At 40.2% G+C, this 24,068-nt stretch overlaps 1 protein-coding gene and 1 pseudogene across 7 annotated transcripts in view; both read right to left on the bottom strand.

The window, feature by feature from the left end:
- Window positions 1-24,068, bottom strand: part of LOC126951160 (40S ribosomal protein S2-like) — a 375,530-nt pseudogene that overhangs the window by 166,947 nt on the left and 184,515 nt on the right. The gene's annotated exons all lie outside the window — the stretch shown is intronic.
- The window catches only part of CATSPERE (catsper channel auxiliary subunit epsilon), a 185,924-nt gene that overhangs the window by 53,396 nt on the left and 108,460 nt on the right, over window positions 1-24,068 (bottom strand). For all 6 annotated transcript variants that reach the window (XM_050784989.1, XM_050784983.1, XM_050784982.1 and 3 more), the window contains 3 exons: window positions 16,028-16,470; window positions 6,360-6,418; window positions 4,209-4,284 (listed from right to left, as the gene is read on the bottom strand). In XM_050784989.1, the coding sequence (XP_050640946.1) occupies window positions 4,209-4,284; window positions 6,360-6,418; window positions 16,028-16,470 (578 nt within the window). The remainder of the gene's footprint in view (window positions 1-4,208; window positions 4,285-6,359; window positions 6,419-16,027; window positions 16,471-24,068) is intronic.

Below are 24,068 nucleotides of genomic sequence, written 5' to 3'. Positions count from 1 at the left end.
CAAATTCCTGACCTCAGGTAATCCACCCGTTTCTGCCTCCCAAAGTGCTGGGATTACAGGTGGGAGCCACCATGCCCGGCCCAAACTCATCTTTTACCTGCTTCTCTACAACCATGACTATCAACTCCCTACTTCCAGTATGTACCTCTGACTCAGCTGGCAGGTTTCTATAATCCGTCCAGCTACTAATCTGACTTTCTGTTTTCACTTTTGTAGACCAGTAATTTCTCAGGGTACTAAGCATCACGTGAAGCAGCATCTCACAATCGTTATTCCTTCTTTAAGCAGCAATAACTCTATTCAAAGGAGCACTGGCCACAGGCTGATTAATGAGTAAACCACTGTCCTCGTTTTATGGATATTTAATCGAAACATTACTCATAATTGCTTTTTTAAAGAAATGCACATACGTGCTTTGTTTGAAAACAAATGACCTGTGGATCCTATAGCTTTGTTAACAGAGCCCACACCTCTCTGTAAGTCAACTTTGGGATACAGTGGAGAAAGGCAAGTACAAAATCAAACAATGGCATCTTATAGACAGGCTGTGCCATGATGCCTTGTTTCATGGGCTGGAAATGCCCAAGAAGGGCATTTGATATGGAAAGGCTCACTCTCAACCAAATAAAATCCCACTAGAATCTGATGCAATATATATTGCATCTACTCCCAAATGTACCTCTGCTGTTAGTAGCAATTTTTACCTTCTCTTTTTAACAGATTCAATACTTTTGCAGTAAGAACAGGGTAGAATGAATATCACACACAAAAATTAAAATAGAATTTCATGGAACTTTGCTAAGAAGACAGGTTATATCTGGTAGCTGGAATGCATTATATCTAAAGATGAGACTATTAGCTTCATTAAAGCTCAGTTATTAGGAAAATGAACTGCTGCAAAATATCTTACCCTGCTTGTAATGCTTAGATACATGTTGCTTAAAGATAATATATGGGTTCCATGTAACTAAAATACAATTAATTACTATACGGACATTAAAGGAAGGCTAACAGAGATAGTGAGAGTTAAAGTGAATGAACGCTTCATTGATAAGACCTGTCAATTTTCCTGGCAGAGAGTCATGGCTTCTTGTAACCAGCGTCCTGGTTCTCCTTCCACTGGGATACCTACTTCCATTTCCGCCCGGCTCCAGGACCCCTGCCCTTCCAGCAGGCTGTCTCAGTAGGGTCTACACACTTGTGTTCTGCCTTACGCATGTCCTCGGATAGTGCACATTTCCACAAAGCAAATCTGGAAAAACTAATACTTCCTACCCTATAAGAAGGACGTGGTGGTCAGGAGGGTGGGGATAGAAGAATGATGTCCAGCCAAGTTTGGTGGCCTTAAAGAGTTGACCCTGCTCAATCAAGACCTTTCAGTCTTCATTTCAAAGGCATGCTCCACAGTGGGGAGTTCATGGATTTTATTTCCTGGACCACTTGATTTCATGCACAGGGCCTGATTTGTTCTCCCAACCACTCTACCCGCAGTCCTCACCACCCACCATCATGAAATCGTTGCTTTCCTGATCAGAATCATTGGCCTGCCCTTTATCTTTACTAAATTATCTATATAAGAGCTGACAAAGGTTCTCAAATCTATCATAGTCAGGACCCACCATCGCTTGATGATCTCATTTGCAATATTTCTTCTCTTCCTTGTCCTAGCTGAAAAAAATCACCCCAAGCCTCAGGATCAACAACCATGGCTAGGATTAAAAATGTGAGTTAACCTGTAGGTGGATATTGAAAAGGAGTTGCAGGTATAGTGTGGGGAGCATGAATGATCCTGTTTTCTAGAGTACCCACTGCTGCAGGGCGGACATATGCCCCAGAACTGGACACCTAATTAGAGAGATTCTGACATATCGCCTAAATGACAACATTTCTCCTCAGTGCAGAGACGGAGCCGGACAGCTCCTGCCTTAACCAAGAGTCGGACACAGCATATTTCTTGTAACCAGACAGATTAAGTGACCTGAGACAGGGATTCTAAAGGCCCTCAACACAAATGCTGTTAGATAATGCACTGGACAAAGTTGCAGTCATCCCTCCCTGGGAAAATTCGTCTCAGAAGGATTTACTAAGACCCTCTGGGGGCTGGCCTACATTGCTGCATTTCCAGTTCTTGGTGCATGGTTAAAAAATGAGATGCAGCCTTGTTGGAGCTCCCAGTTCTATTTGCTGCTCTGCTGCAGGCTCTGAACACTAAATGACAAAGACAACAGGCTCCTATTCAAATAGCGCAGTCCATGTCCATTGGGTCTAGCAGGTTTAGCAAGGGCCTAACTTCACCCAGTGGGATAAGTCTGTAGGCCATGGTTCTGTGTATACACAGAGCTGGGCCCTGTGTCTCTACACTATTTATCTGGGAGGCTGATGGCTTGCTAAGCCATGAGTATGGGAGCACAGGGAAGGGGCCTTAGGGTTGAAGGCATACTGCGCAGTTGTGTACACGTTTTGATTTCCTTGACTGCTTAGAGGACCTGCCTCCACAAGGCCATATTTTTCTGTTGCCTGAAAGGGCTACTGCATCTTTCTTCATTCTCTTTCAGTGGGTAGGTCAGGACAAACCACCTGCATTGGGCACAGAGGATGGCGAGATCTGTCCTGTCCTTGTCTGCAGGACGCCAAAGAGGAAACAGAAGGAAGAAACCAGTGTATTAGATAATTACTATGTAATAGGCATTGTTTTAGGTACTTTACATGAATAATCTCATTTAATGCTCTTGACAACCCCATAAGATAGATGGTACATTTTCCCTTTTACAAATGAGGCAGCTGAGGCTGAGTAAGTAGCCAACCCAAGCCAGTGGGGGGTAGAGCATGGATCTGAACTCGGGTTAGAGGAATCTGATTTTGTCATGCTTTGGCTGGGCAGGATAGAATGAATAGGGATCCCTCAAAAGATCTATAGATTAGAGAGGGCTAGAGGAAACCACGATGCTTCGGGAAGGCATCCATAAAGGAAGAGGGTACAAGCAGTTAAAGACAGAAACTGCAGACCTAGGCTAGGGCAGGAACTTGCTAGGTTGTGGCTTCTTACTTCCTACGTGGATTAAGCTGGCATGTGGTAGGCAGACGGGAGTTGCTGGTGTGCACCTGCAGGTGATTTCCTGGGGAAGCAGTGTGTGTCCACAGTGCTCAAGGATGGATCACGTCTGCCTCAGTTCAAGGCTCCCTCTAAATGTATGGAACCTCGCCCTGGTAGGAACGCAGGTTTCTCACGCTTGGGTTCTGAATGGGAGGGGCCAGGTCCTATTTTGCTTTGTATTCCCCATATATAACACAATGCCTGGTATACAGTAGGTGCTCCATATATGTTTATTGAATGTTAGGCTGAGAAGTAATAGAGAGAGGAGACAAATGTGAAATATAGACTCAAAGGAGGCGGGGTTGTTAAGAATTTATGTTTCACAATAATATAATATAATAATATATAATATAATAATAAAAATGTTCAGTTACCTGAACACCCTGATACTATTTCATTCCTCCATGCCTTTTCCTGGAATGTTTTTGCACTTGCCTGTTGAACTTCTACTCATTCATCACTGGTCATTTTGTGTATCCCTTTCTTTTCACCTTTCCCCTCCCAATCTCAGTCAACTTCCTTAGTTTACTTTCCTCTGGGCTGTTTGAGAACTGTGTATACCACATTCTCTTAAGCTGGTTTATGTTTACCTCTAGGGAAGGTACTCTGTCTTTTTATTTTTGTAATTGCCATTACTGAGCGCATAGACTGACACACAGCAACACCGAGTAGGCATACAATAAACTTTTAAAACGGAATAAATGATTTTTCTTTTTTTTAAAATTATGAATAAACAATTTTTTGAATAAATAAGTGCAGGATAAATATGGATGTGGCCGGCAGTCTCTTCTTTGACAAACCATATCCAACTTTTGTCATTCCCACTTATTTTCAGTTTTCCTTTACACAATTTTATATATCTTCACAACTTCAGGAAACAGTGGTTTTACATCTTTGTATGTGTTGATATATCCCACTTTAGACAATAAACTCACAGAGGGCAGAAATCTTCTGTCTTCAAAATGAAGTGAGGCTATCTTTACAGTGGAACATTCCACAGAGTTGCTAAGTAATAGGAGGGTGGTATTGTATGGAGGTACTTTATGCATTATTTGGTTGACCACCTATACATTCTTGAAGTAAAATATTTGGGTCTTCAACCCACGTCACTTACCTTTTGGGCTATTGGACATGTTTTTGAATATTCACTAGGCCGAAGTTGAACCATCACAAGACCTGTGTTGTTGTGTCTAGGAGAAACAATCCGTGCAAGTTATTGTCTCATATGAGAGAAACAATTCGTGCAGGTTATTGTCTCATATGAGAGACAGGCATGACACTGTCTTTCTGTAGAGCAAGTGCAAAGTCCCAGTACACGGTGTGATTGGCCTCCCACGCGAATTTCTAGAGGCCTGGCGGATGGCGCTGCTGGTCACAGTTCTCTGCTTCTGCTAAGGCAGCTCTGCGTGCTGGTCCTATTGTAAAGCTGCTCCCACCTCATGGTATCCCATGTTTTGGCCACCATAGGGTTAATGCGATGGGAAACAGAAATGAGCATCCTATCAGCATTTCAACCACCCAATTTCATTAACACGTCCCTGGGTAATGGGGTTTTGCTGCTGACCTGCCTGAAGGTGGCAGCCACCGTGTGGGTTCCTCCTCTGGCTCCTACCCGTTTTCCCCTCATATTAATAATACCTTTGGAGTGATGAAGAATGAGTTGTAAAGTTAGTTTTCTGAGCCACATTAAGCTGTGTAATATGATCTGACTGGGATTGAAAGCTAGGTCAGATAGAATACCTTTCTCCACTATGAAGTGCACATGAATCATTTTGTGTTCAGGCAAAATGTGAGGGCTAAAAAAAATAATAGAAGAAGAAAATGTGAAAGTTTGATTTATACCTACACCTGCTAAGGTTTTTCTTGTCAAAAAAAAAAAAAAATGAGGACAAACAAAGACAAAAAAATATCCTGGGCAATTTTATGTGTATTCTATAGCAATGTAAATCTTAGTAAATATCCACAAAACCAAAAATATCCTAGACCATTAGGAGCATAAAGAGATAAGCTGGTGGGTGAAAGGGAAAGGAAGGAATTGAGCCTCTCCTGGCTATGGAGGCATTTTCTCCCTACTCTTCCTGATCAGTCTCTATCACTGATATGTATTTATGTGTGTGTGTGTGTGTGTGTGTGTGTGTATATATATAAATATAAAAATAACATATATACATATATAAAATAATATATATACACACATATATATAAAATATATATAAAATTCTGTTTTCTTTTCTTCATAGCACTTACCAGTATCTGGAATTACTTATTTGATGATTGGCTGTTTTCCTACTGGAGAATGGGTTCCATGACACTAGAACTTCATCTTTCTCATTTATCCTGTATTTTAAATACCTAGACAGTGCTTGGCATAAAGCAGGTAGTCAAACTCATTTGGAATAGCACCGGACTAAAGAAAAATGGATTCTTCCTGCCGGGCGCAGTGGCTCATGCCTGTAATCCCGGCACTTTGGGAGGCTGAGGCGGGTGGATCACCTGAGGTTGGGAGTTCGAGACCAGCCTGACCAACAATGATAAACCCCGTCTCTACTAAAATTACAAAATTAGGCCGGGTGTGGTGGCGCATGCCTGTAATCCCAGCTACTCGGGATACTGAGGCAGGAGAATCACTTGAACCTGCGAGGCAGAGGTTGCAGTGAGCTGAGATTGTGCCATTGCACTCCAGCCTGGGTGACAGAGCGAGACTCCATCTCAAAAAAAAAAAAAAAGGAAAATTGATTTTTTCTAGGGAAAATATGCTATTTTTTAAGAAAATCCTTCAAGACTGTAATGATAGCCATAGGAATGCCTTCACACAGAAGTCCATGTTGGTTGTCTTCCTCCAGGCAGCCTAGCTGCTACCTTACTGCAGGAGTCAAAGACAGCATTTTATCTGGCTCTACGCAGAAAGAGTTTCTGTGATATCAGAGTTCTTGTTTTTGCTAGTGATGGTATGTAGAAACTTCGAGATGGGAACTAGTGATAAAACATGCTTGAAAATTATTCGATTAAGAAATAGCCCTTTTTTTGCATCTTCATTTGGATGAATGAGAACTTCAGATAGGTCCTGTTTCTTATTAAACTACAAGGAGTATTTTACATTTTATACAGTTAAATATTAATTTTACATCTATCCAGACATTGAAAGGAATTTGAAATTTGAATAGTTAAAAGAATATGAGGCCATTTAAATAAAAGAACACCCACAAATCAATAACCTGAGTAGCATATTTGATACTGAGAAAGTTCTTTTAAAAGTTATACTTACTGCATCTCGAAGTAATCATATAGTCCCTCATAATCTACGTTCTGATAAAATGTTATTGTCTGAAAAAAGAAAATTTAAAATTTATGTAAACCAGGGAAATTGGGGGTGGTGATCCCACTTTAGTAGCACATGGCTTTCCACATCTAGGCACGCAAAATGCCTTCATTAGGGTATGTAATGATGTTGATCACTTGTAAGTGATCGACAAGATTGACTGGTGGGTAGACAGGTGCATAGATATGTAATAAAGCAAGTATAATAAAATATTAATGTACATAGTGGGTATAGATATAGAGCTGTTAAATGTAAAATTCTTTCAACTTTTCTATATGTTTGACATTTTCCATAATGTTGCAAAATTATAATATAAATTGAATTCATAGCCTCACCAAGAATCTCACATAAAAGTAATTCTACCTGATAGAAATGTTTATATGTGCTTTTCAGGAGGTATATACTAAAATATTCATTGTAACATTATTCAGAATAGCCCCCAAATAGAAACAGACCAATGTTCATCAACAGTAAAATGGCTACGGATATCTTGTAGTACATTCATACAGAGGGACACAATAGGTCAGTGAGTATGAATGAATGCCAGCTACAGAATACAACATGGACTTTCATGAGCATCATATTCAAAGACAAGAGCAAGACAAAAATACAATATATGTAGATATTTATGGATGGATGTGTGTATATAATATATATGCAATGATTCCATTCATATGAAGTTCAAAAATAGACAAAGCTTAGCTATATTACTTAGTGATGCATATGTAGGTGGTGAAACTATTAAGAAAAGTGAGGAAATTATTATTATTATTATTTGAGATAGAGTTTCACTCTTGTCACCCAGGCTGGAGTGCAATGGCACAATCTCAGCTCACTACAACCTCCACCTCCCAGGTTCAAGCGATTCTCCTGCCTCAGCCTCCCGAGTAGCTGGGATTACAGGTACCTGCCACGACACCCAGTCACTTTTTGTATTTTTAGTAGAGACAGGGTTTCACCATGTTGGTCAGGCTGGTCTTGAACTCCTGACCTCGGCGATCTGCCCGCCTCGGCCTCCCAAAGTGCTGGGATTACAGGTGTGAGCCATGGCGCCTGGCCAAAAAGTAAGGAAATTATTACCACAAAAGTCAGACGAATGTTTAACTTGGAAAAGGAGAAAATTCTGATAAGGGAAAACTCACAGGAGGGCTTTGGGTACTTCCAATGTTATATATTTTTTTACTTGAATGGTGATTACATGGGTGTTTGGTTTATAATAATTTGCTAAATTATGCATAAATGTTTTATTTACTTTTGTATGTGGCTGTTATATTCATTTGTAAAAAAACGAATGATTAGCTATGATGCTTAGCATCATACTAGCCAATCATTAGTCTGTGAAGTTACAGTGACCCAGTCCGCATTATATAAGCAAGGTGCTTTCATAATACTATTGTACTTCACTGAGCCTAAATTGCTATAGGATGTAAGACTCATCCTGATTTCAGAGATGTTAAATGTTAAGAAAAAAGTGCCCTATCGAAGAGATCACTTGAGGTCAGGAGTTCAAGACCAGCTTGGCCAACATGGTGAAACCTTGTCTCTACTTAAAAAAAAAAAAAAAAAGTACAAAAATTAGCCAGGCGTGGTGGCATGCACCTGTAATCCCAATTACTCGGGGGGCTGAGACACAAGAATTGCTCCAATCTGGGGAGCAGAGGTTGCATTGAACCGACATTGCGCCACTGCACTCCAGCCTGGATGACAGTGAGAGACCCTGTCTGAAAAAAAAACCAAAGTGCCTTAGAATTGATAAAATATGGTAGTTGTAGTGATGGTAGTAGTAGGAGTACTGGTAATAGTGGTAGTGTTTGTAGTAATGCACACATATAGTACTTACTATGTGCCAGGTGCTTTTCTAAGCCCTTAATGTGTACTAGCTCATTTAATCCTCATAAGAACCTTATGTGTCAAGTTGAAAGAAGAAAAAAAAATGAGAATAAAAGAACCTTATGAGGTAGGTACTTTCATTACTATTGTTATCCCCAATTTACTGATGAGAGAATTACAGAGAGATTTGAAAACTTGTTCAGTGTCATTTGGTAGTAAATGATAGAGCCAGTATTTTATTAAAAATGCAACGTTTTATTGCCATTGGTCATTTGTAAATTTTTTATGAGTAACTAGTAGTTTGAAGGTCTGAGTTGGAAATACACAGATAAACAGTAGACCCTTGAACAACACAGGTTTGAACTGTGCAAGTACAGTTACACATGCGGTTTTGTGTTTCAATTAGTATACTGGAAAATTTTTTGGAGATTTGTGGCAATTTGAAAAAACTCACAGTTGAACCATGTAGCCTAGAATATTGAAAAAATTAAGAAAAAGTTAGGTATTTCACGAGTACATAAAATATATGTGGATACTAGTCTATTTTATCATGTGCTACTGTAAAATATAAACAGATCTACTACAAAGTTAAAATTTATCAAAACATACACAAACATTTATAGACCACACATGGTGCCATTTGCAGTTGAGAGAAATGCAAACAAATGTAAAGGTACAGTAATAAACCACAACTGCATGAAATTAATGGCAGTACATGCTGTACTGTGTGATCATTTCACAGCCACCTCCCATTGCTATTGCTGTGAGCTCAAGTGTTGTATCTGCTTAAAATGCTGTGTGACACTAGTCATCCTGTGGGCAGTTTGTCCTTCCAGTAAATTGCATATCACAGCAAAAACTGATCTCTTGTGGTTCTTGCATATTTTTTTAATCATGTTTACTGCAATACTGTAAATCTTAATAACACCATGGGCCCATACAAAGTGTCACTAGTGATACTGTGGAAGGTGCTTCGAAGCAAAGAAAAGTCATGACGTTACAAGAAAATGTTGAACGAGAGAGAAAATCGAAAAACAGAACAAAACAAAAAAAGAGAAATGAAAAAAAAATGTTGAATTGATTGATATGCACCTGTGTGTGTGTGTATATATGTATATGCACTTATATATATAACCTGTATATATGTACCTGTATAGATATGTACCTGTGTGTGTGTGTATATATATACCTGTGTGTGTGTATATATATATATACACCTGTGTGTGTGTGTATTTTATATATATATATATATAGAGAGAGAGAGAGAGAGAGCTATATATATATAGCTGTAGACTGAGGTCTGCAGCTAGGTTGCCCATCATTTCAGAAGATTTATCTTGTAAACAGATAATGTAAAACTTACGGTATTGATAAATACAGTGTAGTATTGTAAATGTGTTTTCTCTTCCTTATGATTTTCTTAATTGCATTTCTTTTCTCTAGCTTACTTTATTGTAAGAATACAGCATAGGCTGTTTAGGTTAGGCTTCCAGTCAACAGTAGGCTGTTAGTAGTTAAGATTTTGGGGAGTCAAAAGTTATACCATGGTTGGGCATGGTGACTCGCACCTGAAATCCCAGCTCTTTGGGAGGCCAAGGCAGGCAGATCACCTGAAATCAGGAATTTGAGACCAGCCTGGCCAACATGGTGAAACCGTCTCTACTAAAAATACGAAAATTAGCTGGCCGTGGTGGCACACACCCATAGTCTCAGCTACTAAGGAGGCTGAGGCAGGAAGATCGATTGAACCCAGGAGGTGGAGGTTGTGGTGAGCCAAGATCACGCCGCTGCACTCCAGCCTGGGCAACAAGAGCGAAACTCCGTCTAAAAAAAAAAAAAAAAACTAATAAAAGTTATACCAGATTTTCAATGGGGCAGGGGTTGGTGCCCCACTCCTCACATTGTTCAAGAATCAACTGAATACTATACATCAAATTCTTGGAAAGAAAAGCAAGAGTTAAATATATCCTTTTATTTTGGTACATTATCAATCCAGTCCTATTTTATTTATCATACTTTACTTTTCCCCTGTATCATCTTCCCCCATAGTAGGCAGCAATATATCATACATCAAACAACTATGTTTGTATCCTTGAAAATATACCTTTGGCATCTTTGTATCCTTGGAATACGTATAATGCCTTTTTGTTTGTTATTTATGTGTATGTATTTGTAATATTCATAAATGTTATTACACTGATAGTGCTATGGTCTGAATGTGTTCCTCTAAAACTTATGTGGTAAAACCTAATCACCAATATGATGGTACTGGAGGTGGGGCCCTTTGGGAGGTGAATAGGTCATGAGGGCAGAGCCTCCTGAATGGGATTAGTGCTTTTATAAAAGAGGCCTCTGAGAGTGGCCTTGCCCCTTCTGCCATGTGAGGATACAGTGAAAAGACACTGTCTGTGAGGAACGGGCCCTCACCAGAGACCAAGTCTGCTGGCACCTTCATCTTGGACTTTCCAGCCTCCAAAACTGTGAGAGAGTAAATTTCTGCTGTTATAAGTGACCTGGTTTGAGTTATTTTTGTTATGTAGCCCAAATGGACTAAGATAGATTTCAAATAGTTTCTTATAATTTTCATTCAACTCTGTGTTTGAAGATCTATCCATGAGACTGCATGTAAATCTAAATCCATGTTGTTTCCAAATCTGTTGATGCCAGATTATATGATTATTTAAAATAAGTAATTATATATAATATTATAGATTGATAAAATAAGTATCAAATGAAAGTAGAGTTACTGTTTCCCTGAGAACTAAGTTGATGTTTTTGGAAAATTTTGATAAAGCAAGTCACTGAAGAAATTGCTGAATTAGTAGGTATGAGCAAGGTAATACTAAAAAACTGAAAAAAATTATAAAATTCTAGAGTTTCAGTTGCTTTTCCAGTGCCTTCAAGTATTTTTTTTCTTTATCTTAAAGAAACTGAAATAGGAACTCAGAAATGATGCATTATGAGCAAGGTTATACAAGAAAGGAGATGAGGAACTACAGTAAGTGGACCTATTTTAAAGAAAAGGCTTTGGTCCTATATGAAAAGTATGTTCACTTAAATTAAAGTAAAATGTTTCACATATATTAAAGTAAAATGTTTCACATATATTGGTTTCACTTTTTATGATTCTCTGCTTTCACTGACTTTGGAATTAACTGACCACTTCCAATCCATTGTATCAGATAGCAGGCTCACTATTATACATGCTTAAGGAAACTGAGCCAGGCTAGAAAGGGAAGGTGGGGAACAGAAACCACCACTTTGAGTTACACAGTTTTCAAGAAGAAATTGAAGTAACATGTGAAATACTCACATTATGATATTAATTTGAAATGCACTATACAAAAATAATATACACAGTATATTTATATCTATTGTTAAAAGTAAAACGTTTATTCAGAAACAGAATGCTTGTTTCTTGGTACTGCAAGGAAAAATTAGCATTTAGATAAAAAGTTTTCTCAGCAAGGCAATTTTACTTTCTGCAGAAAGGATGCTCCTCGCAGATGGAATAATGGCGAGAGCACCCTTTCTGCAGAAAGTAAAATTGCCTTGCCGAGAAAACTTTTTACCTGAATGTTAATTTTTCCTTGCAGTACCGAGAAACAAACATTCTGTTTCTGAATAAACATTTTACTTATAACAAAATGGTGACCCATACAGGGATACATTCTCCTCTGGGGGCAGTCTCTAGTCCTCTCTCATGAGGAGGTGCCCCACTGCCTCATTGTGGTGGCCTCAGGGGTAAGGAATAGAGACCCAGTTGGTGTAATGAATAAATCTGGACTCTCAGCAACACGGAAAGAAACTGGCTGGCAACCTGGAGTAAAGGATCCTCACATACCACATGGACCAGGTAACCTCGTGCACGAGCCAAGGAATGAAACACTGGAGGAGCTGGTAAAGTATTTCCTTGGTGGTCAGGACTAAGGAAAGAAAGCCATGGGGTGGTAAAGTATTCCTTGGTTAGGATATACCAAGGAAAGAGATGTCGCAGGGGCAGTAAAGCATTCCTTAGTCAGGACTAAGGAAAGAAAAGCCGTGGGAGGTGGTGAAGTATTCCTTAGTCAGCCTGTCTTAGAGGTTAAAAAGAGGTGAAAAATCCCCATTAGAGAGAGACTGAACCTCACACAAACCTCTGGCAATAGGAAAAATATTCAAAACTTACCTTTCCTCTCTTCTCAATGGAAGAAAGAGGCTAAGCTCCACTCCCACCAGCTGCTCCCTAGGGGAAAGGGAAGGAGAGGGGAGAACAGCAGAGTAGGTGACTGGCAGAGGCAAGGGAAAGACCAGCAGAGAGGAAAGAGAAACTAGGAGAGGAAGTCAGAGAGAAAGAGAGCAAGAGCAGCAAGTGCAGCTCCACAGTTGTAGATCGCTGGCACCTGGCAGAGCGGCAATGGCTAGGATGCTGTCCTCGCACCCAGCCGTGCAGCTAGAGCCCCCAGGTCACCAGCTGCCAAGCCCAAAGCCTTCGGCACTGCTCAGGTACGTCCCCCCACCCTCGGAGGACACTGGCCATGGATGCCTGCAAGTTCGAGCCAAACAGGAAAGTGTGAGTGTGCCAGGGCCAGGAGACCACACTGCGCAGCCTGGCAGGCAAGAGGTAGGTCCCTCTCCCCAGCCTGGCTCTGCGTGGAAGAAGAGGACAAGGACTGGTGCCAGGAGGAGAGCAGAGGAGGCGAAAGAGCATGACTCATACAACTTGTGGCAGGCATCTGCCAAGCCTCTGGGCCAGTGACGGCCCGGGGCCTGGGCTGTGGCCACGAGGATTCCACCCAGTCCGAGAAAAACTAAGTGCAAGAGAGGAAGGGAGAAAGTAAAAAGGAAAACCAGAAAGAAACAGGAGAGACAGATGGCAGCACATGCTCTGGGGCAGGTTCTGTGCCATTGCCCGGCCCCGCCAACTGCAAGAGTGGGAGAACTCAGGAGGGAGAGAGCATAAATGAGAGAGAGAGACAGATAGAGGGAGAGAATAAATGAGAGAGAGAGACTGAAAGAGAGAGAGATCAGAGAAAGACACAGAAGGTAAGCCTAGGAAGAAAAATAGTGTAAAAAGAAGTCAGAAAGTTAAGGCACGTCAAAGATTGTCTGTGAAAGTCATAAAAAAAGTTATAAAAGGGAATTTATGCAAGAAATATTGTATAATTTAAAAGTAATCAGGCCTCCTGAATATAAAACTATTAAAGTTTGTTAAGTTTCTTAAACTTAACAGGAGGCAGTGAAGTCAGACACTTTCAAGAGCTGACCCATCAGTCTGCCCTTATTCATCCCCACGTGAATGTATAATAGTATTATAGAGGACCTTTACCGAACACTCTGCCAAATAATTAGAGCAGTATTTGTGCTCTAGTTCAGTTGGCTATCCATTTTACCCTAGCATTTCATCAACCAGAAAAACTTTTCTTTTAAAAACTCAAGCAAAACAGCTAAGCCAAACATGTTAAAAAAGTTTGAAGAGAAACTATCAAATCAAGAGGAAGAAATTGTAAAAGTAAAAAGTTTCCTCTTCAGAGTTTCCCTTCTTATTAAAGAATAAATCATAAGTGTTAGAAATAAGTTTCTTTTTTTTTTTTTTTTGAGACGGAGTCTCGCTCTGTCACCCAGGCTGGAGTGCTGTGGCCGGATCTCAGCTCACTGCAAGCTCCGCCTCCCGGGTTCACGCCATTCTCCTGCCTCAGCCTCCTGAGTAGCTGGGACTACAGGCGCCCGCCACCTCAGCCGGCTAGTTTTTTTGTATTTTTTAGTAGAGACAGAGTTTCACCGTGTTAGCCAGGATGGTCTCGATCTCCTGACCTCGTGATCCGCCTGTCTCGGCCTCCCAAAGTGCTGGGATTACAGGCTTGAGCCACCGCGCCCGGCCAGAAATAAGTTTCTTTTAAAGACTAACTTCCTTCAAGCCTTCAAGCTTGCTTACTTTGTGCTAAAAACTCTTCGTTAAGCCCTATCCTGTGTAGCTGTTAGACATGCTCACAGGCATGTAGTACGTCCTATGTCCTTGTACTTTTACCAAGATATCTGTGCTGGACGTGCTCACAGGCAGGTCCCAGCTCACAGCCTACACCCCTTTCTTATTTAGGAATGTTATTACTTTTGTAAGTCTTTTAGTAATCAACTTCCTCTTTTCCTTTGTTCCCTATTGCCTTTGCCTACTTAGGAACGTTTTAAATTATTAGCCAGTCAGGTTCAGCTTAGATTGTGAGGTCTAGCTTCAGCCAATGGAGACAAGACACAGTAGCAAGGACAAGCCCCATAAAGGATAAAAATTGCTTCCCTCCTTTATTCAGGTGCGCTCTTGCCATTGTTCCATCTGTGAGGAGCACCCTTTCTGCAGAAAGTAAAACTGCCTTGCTAAGACAATTTTTTGTCTAAGTGCTGATTTTTTCCTTGTGGTACCAAAGAATAAGCATTCTGTTTCTAAGTAAACATTTTACTTATAACACCTATTATGACATTGTTTGCAAAGATGGCTGCAATAATTTTTCCCATTCCCATATGCATGTCCCATATGCAGTGTAACTTGCTATTTCTCCATAAGAGTTGGAGTTCATGTCACCATCCTATGAGTTAGGGATATGTGGCCAAACCTAGGCTTCTGCTCTCAATGTCTTGGAACACTGCCCTGAGACTGCCACAGAAGAAGCCAGGTCTAGTCTGGAGGATAACACTAGACCTGGCTTATCCAGCAGAGACAAGTGTTCCAGCTGAGGCCCCTTAGATTAATGAGGCCATCTTAGGTCATATAGTTGCAGATGAATTACCAGATGCCCACACCATATCAATGAACCCAGATGATACCAGCAGAACTGCCCAACTACTCACAGCCCAAACTATTGATTGATAGAATTTTTTGTTTGTTTGTTTGTTTGTTTTGAGACGGGGTCTCACTCTGTCACCCAGGCTGGAGTGCAGTGGTGTGATCTCGGCTCACTGCAACCTCCACCTCCCGGGTTCACACCATTCTCCTGCCTCAGCCTCCCCAGTAGCTGGGACTACAGGCGCTTGCCACCATGCCTGGCTAATTTTTTGTATTTTTAGTAGAGACGGGGTTTCACCGTATTAGCGAGGATGGTCTCGATCTCCTGACCTTGTGATCTGCCTGCCTTGGCCTCCCAAAGTGCTGGGATTACAGGCTTGAGCCATCCGCACCTGGCCTAGAATCGGTTGTTGTTCTAACCAATTAGGTTTTGAGGTGGTTTATTATATTACAATAGACAACAGAAGAGAAGTGAACAATACAACTGACAATGAGTTTTGAAGGAATGTATTATTAGTTATTAGGTGGCAAAGAGGGCTTGGATATTGAAAGCAAAAATAATGACTTGGGAATGAATGGCTTATCATGTTATTATTTATTAAAAACTCAGACATTCCTCAACATTTTCTCAGCTGAGCCTAGAAGGGAAATCCATTTATAAAAATGTTAATATTATACTTTTTTTTTTTTTTGAGATGGAGTCTCGCTCTGTCACCAAGGCTGGAGTGCAGTGGTGTGATCTCGGCTTACTGCAACCTCTGCCTCCCGGGTTCACGCCATTCTCCTGCCTCAGCCTCCCGAGTAGCTGGGACTACAGGCGCCCGCCACCACACCCGGCTAATTTTTTGTATTTTTAGTAGAGACGGGGTTTCACCGTATTGGCCAGGATGGTCTCGATCTCCTGACCTCATGATCCGCCTGCCTTGGCCTCCCAAAGTGCTGGGATTACAGGCGTGAGCCACCACGCCCAGCCATATTATACTTTTATACTTATTAAAATCAAATGAAGAAATTTAAAATATTAGCTTACCAGAGTTTTGGTGCAGCGTCCAAAGGCAGCTTCAAAGGAAATGTCATGACTCTCTTCTAATATTTTAGGGCCATAGGATTCCACAACAACATACAGACCAGTATTTTCTGGATAGATGATTTGAGTCCAAAGTGTCAGAGTCTCTCCCTTGTCCAAAAAGTAAAAAACACGAGCAACATTATTATGAAATGCCATGTATGGGCATTTGTCTTTTGTCGTGAAAGCTACACTTCGTGTTTCCAGACTCAAGGGATAGTCCTGTATTTGTATTGTGCCATTGTCCAAAGCATACAGGAAATATGTGTAACCAGATATACTTAATAAAACGAATGCTCTTGTTGTGTTATTTGTCCATAAATGCAGCTTTACTACATCTCTAGTATTAATCTTGGAATAAAATATTACATTATTTTCCATTTTTATCAAAATATTTCCATAATAATCTGGAAAAAAGAGAAAAGTTTGGTTAGTCTAAGCAACCATAAATCATGCTGTTTTAGTTAAGTGTACTTTTAACTAAAATAATTTCTTTTATAATGACCCAGTATTTTCATACTTCGAGAAAGTTAGAATGTGCAGATATGAACCCATAACTTTACACTATATTGGGGAACTTCTCCCCACTTCATTGTATTAGTTTTCTTCTTGAATACTTTATCACTGTGATATATAACATCATTTAACATAAAAAAAGAGCTGGAATTCGTGGATTCAGTAATAACAAGGATGAACATGGCAGGAATAGAGCTATTAGGAATTCCTCATTGTGTTGTGGATTGAATTGTGTCCCCCTCAAATTCTTGTGTTGATGCCCTCACCTTCAATGCGACTGTATTTGGAGACAGGGCTTTTAGAGGTAATTAAGGTAAAATGCACTAAGAAGCAGGGGGTCCTAGTCCAACAGAACTGGCGCCCTTATAAGAAAAGGAAGAGACACCAGGGATCTCTCCAGACACACAGAGAAGAAAGGCCACAGGAGGACACAGCAAGATGGTGACTGTCTACAAGCCAGGAACAGAGGCCTCATCAGAAACCAATCCTGACAGTACCTTGATCTTGGACTTCTAGCCTTAGAAATAGGAGAAAATCTAAATTTCTGTTGTTTAAGCTGCCCAGTTTGTGGGATCTTGTTATGGCAACCCTAGCAGGCTAACATAGCTGTGATGAAGACATGGAGGTGAGTGGGGGTGACCGTGGCATAAAGCATAGCCTACCTCTGCAGGTTCACTCATAGCAGATAATAAGCTTTCTCCACTTCATATTCTGCCTAAGTCACAGTGGGTCATAGTGGGTAACTATCTTAACCACTGTAGTTCTGTCGCTATGTCTCTAAAAGGAACAGTAGGGCTAGATGCTTTCATAGCTTTCTTTCAAGATATCACATTCTCTGTGTACAGCCTCTAGGAATACACTTTAATTGTCAAAAGAACACTTGAAGAGGACTGGCTGGAAGGAAGAGGGGAATTCTTTGAGTGAAGGAGGTTCAGGCTGTGTTGTGCTTATGCATCTTATATCTGAAATCAGAATAAGTCAGTAACATTTTTACAAATTACTATAAATTGTATTCTACTTAAACTTACCTAATCAGAAATATGTGCAGTAGATCACAAGGTAGAAGGGGAGAAATGTGAATGGATGACATAATAACATATATTTCTATGCTGAATGAAAAAGTAATTGCAGGATGCATGCAGTAGAACGATATATACAATTTAAAACCCCAAGAAACAAAACACTACATTGTTTTTGGATTATATATAATGTCCAAATTGCTTCACGACGTGGCCTGTCTGTTCGTTAGACAGGTTTGTCTCTGCCATTTTTTGCCTTACACTGTGTTATCTACTGAGACTGACCTAACTTCAGTTCCCCAAACGTGCCATGTTCTTTCCTGCCTCCACATCTTTGCACATGCTGTATTCTCAGCTTGGAACACTACCTCAACGCCCCATCCTAACCAGTGAAATCATTTGCTAATATATATATACTCTCTCCCCAGTTTTCAGTTGAGAAGTCATTTCCTCCACACCTAGTTTTCTGATCCCATACATCTGGATTGACGTTCCCAGTATTTCCTTTCATAGCACTTTCTCTTTAGCTGATCACACTGCTGACTACAAACATTATAAATGATCCTTACATTAAATATGAAGTTAAAATGAGAATTAAGAATAATTTAAAAGAATGATTTAAAAGATAATATGGCTAAAGCCATACAGAGAAAAATTCATAGCCTTTTGCTTGTGTGTAGCTTTGAATGCTTAGAAAACAAGAAAGACTAAAAATAAATGAACTAACCATTTAACTTAATAAGCAGGCAAGAGATGACTAAAGTTACAAAAAGAAAGCAGAAGTGAAGAATCAATAATGACAAAAGCAGAAATTAAATAAAAAAGAAAGTAGATAAAATTAAGAATTCATTTTAAAAGGAGAAGAAAGCAAAAACAACCTAAAAAAATAGACAATCTCTTGCAAGCCAAACTAACAAGGGGGTTAGGCACAAACAATATTATAAATGAGGAAGATCATTACAGGTACATAAGAAATTTAAAAGTTAAAATAGCCCACTTTTACCAATAAATTAGAAAATCTACATAAAATGAATTATTTCCTAGAAAGATACGAACTTCTGAAATTGACTCAAGAAGGGATAAAAGATTAGATTAGCTCAATTAGAGAAAATAAAAATAATGAAGATATACAACATTCCTGGTTGGGAAGACAAATATTGCAAACATCTATTCAACAAATTTATTGAATGCCTACTATGGGGCTATACTGTTCTAATACTTGGGAGGAATACATTCATGAGAAAAACAGAAAATTCCTTCTCTTGTATGGCTTACATTCCAGCAGAGAAGACTGCCAATAAACATGAAAATAAATTATTTAGTGTGTTAGGTGATTAAGGATATAGTAAACAAAAAAGTATAGCACCAGGACAAATAGATTAGTGGAACAGAATAGCCTAGAAACAATCTGGTTAATGTGAGGAATGAACACATAATAGAAGTAGCATTTCAGATCAGTGGGAGAGGTTTGCTTAATAAAAGAATGGTTTAAGGCAACATCAGCTTTCAATGGGAAAAATACAATTAGATTCCTAACTCTTGCTAAATATCAAAACATAAAAATCAGAATTATAAAAATAATGAAAATATGTAATATTTTTATAATTGAAATGACCTGTCATGGCATATCAGAAGTTACAAATAAAAATATTAACAAATTTGACCATATAAAAATACAAATTCGAAATACCAAACTCCCTCCAAAAAGGTACAGGAAGTTACACACTAGAGAAAGTAGTTGCAATACATGAGATAAAGAACATATCAATATAGATAAACCCAATGCAAACATGTCCAAACAGTACGAATAGAAAATTCACGGAAAAGGGGGAGTTGTGGGCAAGATGGGAGAATAGGAACAGCTCCGGTCTGCAGTTCCAGTGAGACCAACACAGAAGGTGGGTGATTTCTACATTTCCAACTGAGGTATCCGGCTTCTCTCACTGGGACTGGTTAGACAGTGGGTGCGGCCCACGGACGACAAGCTGAAGCAGGGTGGGGCGTCGTCTTACTGGGGAAGTGCAAGGGGTCGGGAACTCCCTCCCCTAGCCAAGGCAAGCCATGAGGGACTGTGCCATGAGGAACCCACGGTCTTTGCAGCCCACAAACCAGGAGACTCCCTCAGGTGCCTACACCATCAGGGCCCTGGGTTTCAAGCACCGTTTGGGCAGACACCAAGCTAGCTGCAAGAGTTTTTTTTTTTTTTTTTTTTTTTTTCATACCCCATTGGTGCCTGGAACACCAGTGAGACAGAATGATTCACTCCGCGGGAAAGGGGGCTGAAGCCAGGGAGCCCAGTGGTCTAGCTCAGCAGATCCCATCCCCATGGAGTCCACCAAGCTAAGATCCACTGGCTTGAAATTCTTGCTGCCAGCACAGTAGTCTGAACTCGACCTGGGACACTCCAGCTTGGTGGGGGAAGGAGCGTCTGCCATTAACGAGGCTTGAGTAGGCAGTTTTCCCCTGATAATGGAAATAAAGCTGCCAGGAAGTTCGAACTGGGTGGAGCCCATCACAGATCCGGAAAGCTGTTGTTGCCAGACTGCCTCTCTAGATTCCTCCTCTCTGAGCAGCGCATCTCTGAAAGAAAGGCAGCAGCCCCAGTCAGGGGCTTATAGATAAAACTCCCATCTCCCTGGGACAGAGCACCTGGGGGAAGGGGCAGCTGTGGGCCCAGCCTCAGCAGACTCAAACGTTCCTGCGTGCCAGCTCCGAAGAGGCAGTGGATCTCCCAGCACAGCCCTCAAGCTCTGCTAAAGGACAGACTGCTTCCTCAAGTGGGTCCCTGACCCCTGTGTCTCCTGACTGGAAGATACCTCCTAGCAGGCGTTGACAGACACCTCATACAGGAGAGCTCTGGTTGGCATCTGGCGGGTGCCCCTCTGGGACGAAGCTTCCAGAGGAAGGAACAGGTAGCAATCTTTGCTGTTCTGCAGCCTCCGCTGGTGATACCCAGGCAAACAGGGTCTGGAGTGGGCCTCCAGCAAACTCCAGCAGACCTGCAGCAGAGGCGCCTGACTGTTAGAAGGAAAACTAACAAACAGAAAGGAATAGCATGAACATCAACAAAAAGGACGTCCACACAAAAACCCAATCTAAAGGTCACCAACATCAAAGACCAAAGGTAGATAAATCCACAAAGATGAGGAAAAACCAGCGCAAAAAGGCTGAAAATTTCAAAGACCAGAATGCCTCTTCTCCTCCAAAGGATCATAACCACTTGCCAGCAAGGGAACAAAACTGGACAGAGAATGAGTTTGATTAATTGACATAAGTAGGCTTCAGAGGGGAGTAATAACAAACTCCTCTGAGTTAAAGGAGCATGTTCTAACTGAATGCAAGGAAACTAAGAACCTTGATAAAAGGTTAGACGAATTGCTAACTAGAATAACCAGTGTAGAGAAGGACATAAATGACCTGATGGAGCTTCACAGCACGAGAACTTTGTGAAGCATACACAAGTATCAATAGCCAAATTGATCAAGCAGAAGAAAAGATATCAGAGATTATAGATCAGCTTAATGAAATAAGCATAAAGACAAGATTAGAGAAAAAAGAATGAAAATGAATGAACAAATCCTCCAAGAAATATGGAATATGTGAAAAGACCAAACCTATATTTGATTGGTGTACCTGAAAGTGATGGGGAGAATGGAACCAAGTTGGAAAACACGCTTCAGAATATTATCCAGGAGAACTTCCCCAACCTAACAAGACAAGCAAACGTTCAAATTCAGGAAATATGGGAGAACACCACAAAGATACTCCTTGAGAAAAGCAACCACAAGACACATAATCATCAGATTCATCAAAGTTGAAATGAAGGAAAAAATGTTAAGAGCAGCCAGAGAGAAAGGTTGGGTTACCCACAAAAAGAAGTCCATCAGATTCACAGCAGATCTCTCTGCAGAAACCCCACAACCAGAAGAGTTGGGGGCAATATTCAACATTCTTAAAGAAAAGAATTTTCAACCCAGAATTTCATATCCAGCCAAACTAAGCTTCATAAGTGAAGGAGAAATAAAATCCTTTACAGACAAGCAAATGCTGAGAGAGTTTGTCACCACCAGGCCTGCCTTACAAGGGTTCCTGAAGGAAACACTAAATATGGAAAGGAAAAACCAGTACCAGCCACTGCAAAAACATACCAAACTGTAAAGGCCATCGACACTATGAAGAACTGCATCCACTAATGAGCAAAATAACCAGCTGGCACCATAATGAAAAGATCAAATTCACACATAACATATTAACCTTAAATGTAAATAGGCTAAATGCCCCAACTAAAAGACACAGACTGGCAAATTGGATCAAGAGTCAAGACCCATCGATGTGCTATATGCAGGAGACCCATTTCATGTGCAAAGGTACACATAGGCTCAAAATAAAGGGATGAAGGAATACTTACCAAGCAAATGGAAAGTAAAAATAAATAAATAAATAAATAAATAAAAATTAAAAAAAAATGGGAGTTGCAATCCTAGTCTCTGATAAAACAGACTTTAAACCAGCAAAGATCAAAAAAGACAAAGAAGGGCATTACATAATTAAGGTAAAGGCATTAATGCAACAAGAAGAGCTAACTATCCTAAATACATATGCACCCAATACAGGAGCACCCAGATTTATAAAGCAAGTTCTTAGAGACCTACAAAAAGACTTAGACTCCCACACAATAATAGTGGGAGACCTGAACACCCCACTGTCAATACCAGACAGATCAATGAGAGAGAAAATTAACAAGGATATCCAGGACTTGAACTCACCTCTGGACCAAGCGGACCTAATAGACATCTACAGAACTCTCCACCCCAAATTGACAGAATATACATTCTTCTCAGTACAACATTGCACTTATTTTAAAATCGACCACATAATTAGAAGTAAAACACTCCTCAGCAAACACAAAAGAATGGAAATTGTAACAGTCTCTCAGACCACAGTGCAATCAAATTAGAACTCAGGATTAAGAAACTCACTCAAAACTACACAACTACATGGAAGCTGAACAACCTGTTCCTGAATGACTACTGGGTAAATAAATTAAGGCAGAAATAGGTAAGTTCATTGACACCAATGAGAACAAAGACACAACATACTAGAATATCTGGGACACAGCTAAAGCAGTGTTTAGAGGGAAATTTACAGCACTAAATTCCCACAGGAGAAAGCAGGAAAGGTCTAAAATTGACACCCTAACATAACAATTAAAAGAACCAGAGAAGCAAGAGCAAACAAATTCAAAAGCTAGCAGAAGACAAGAAATAACTAAGATTGGAGCAGAACTGAAGGAGACAGAGACACGAAAAACCCTTCAAAAAATCAATGAATCCAGGAGCTGGTTTTTTGAAAAGATCGACAAAACAGACCACTAGCCAGCCTAATAAAGAAGAAAGGAGAGAAGAATTAAATGGACACAATAAAAAACGATAAAGGGGATATCACCACTGATCCCAAAGAAATACAAACTACCATCAGAGAATACTATAAACACCTCTATGCAAATAAACTAGAAAATATAGAAGAAATGGATAAATTCCTGGACACATACACCCTCCCAAGATGAAACCAGGAAGAAGTCGAGTCCTTGAATAGACCAATAACAAGTTCTGAAACTGAGGCAGTAAGTAATAGCCTACTAACCAAAAAAAGCCAAGGACCAGACAGATTCACAGCTGAATTCTATCAGAGGTACAAAGAGGAGCCGGTACTATTCCTTCTGAAACTATTTCAAACAACAGAAAAAGAGGGACTCCTCACTAATTCATTTTATGAGGCCAGCATCATCCTGACACCAAAACCTGGCAGAGACACAACAAAATAAATTTCAGGCCAATATCCCTGATGAACATCGATGCAAAAATCCTCAATAAAATACTGGCAAACAAAATCCAGCAGCACATCAAAAAGCTTATCCACGATGATCAAGTCGGCTTCATCTCTGGGATGCAAGGCTGGTTCAATATATGCAAATCAATAAACATAATCCATTTCATAAACAGAACCAATGACAAAAACCACATGTTTATCTTAATAGACGCAGAAAAAGCCTTCAATAAAATTCAACACCCCTTCATGCTAAAAAACCTTCAATAAATTAGGTATTGATGGAATGTGTGTCAAAATAGTAAGAGCTATTTATGACAAACCCACAGCCAGTATCATACTGAATAGGCAAAAGCTGGAAGCATTCCCTCTGAAAACCGGCACAAGACAAGAATGCCTTCTCTCACCACTCCTATTCAATGTAGTATTGGAAGTTCTGGCTAGGGCAATCAGGCAAGAGAAAGAAAGAATGGGTATTCAAATAGGAAGAGAGGAAGTCAAATTGCCTCTGTTTGCAGATGACATGATTGTATATTTAGAAAACCCCATTGTCTGAACCCAAAATCTCCTTAAGCTGGTAAGCAACTTCAGCAAAGTCTCAGGATACAAAATCAAGTACAAAAATCACAAGCATTCCTATACAC

Source organism: Macaca thibetana, chromosome 1 (assembly GCF_024542745.1).
Source record: "Macaca thibetana thibetana isolate TM-01 chromosome 1, ASM2454274v1, whole genome shotgun sequence".
In the NCBI taxonomy this organism is placed as follows: Eukaryota; Metazoa; Chordata; class Mammalia; order Primates; family Cercopithecidae; genus Macaca; species Macaca thibetana.
Note: the sequence above shows the minus strand (reverse complement) of the source record. Positions and strands in the feature narration are given on the sequence as shown.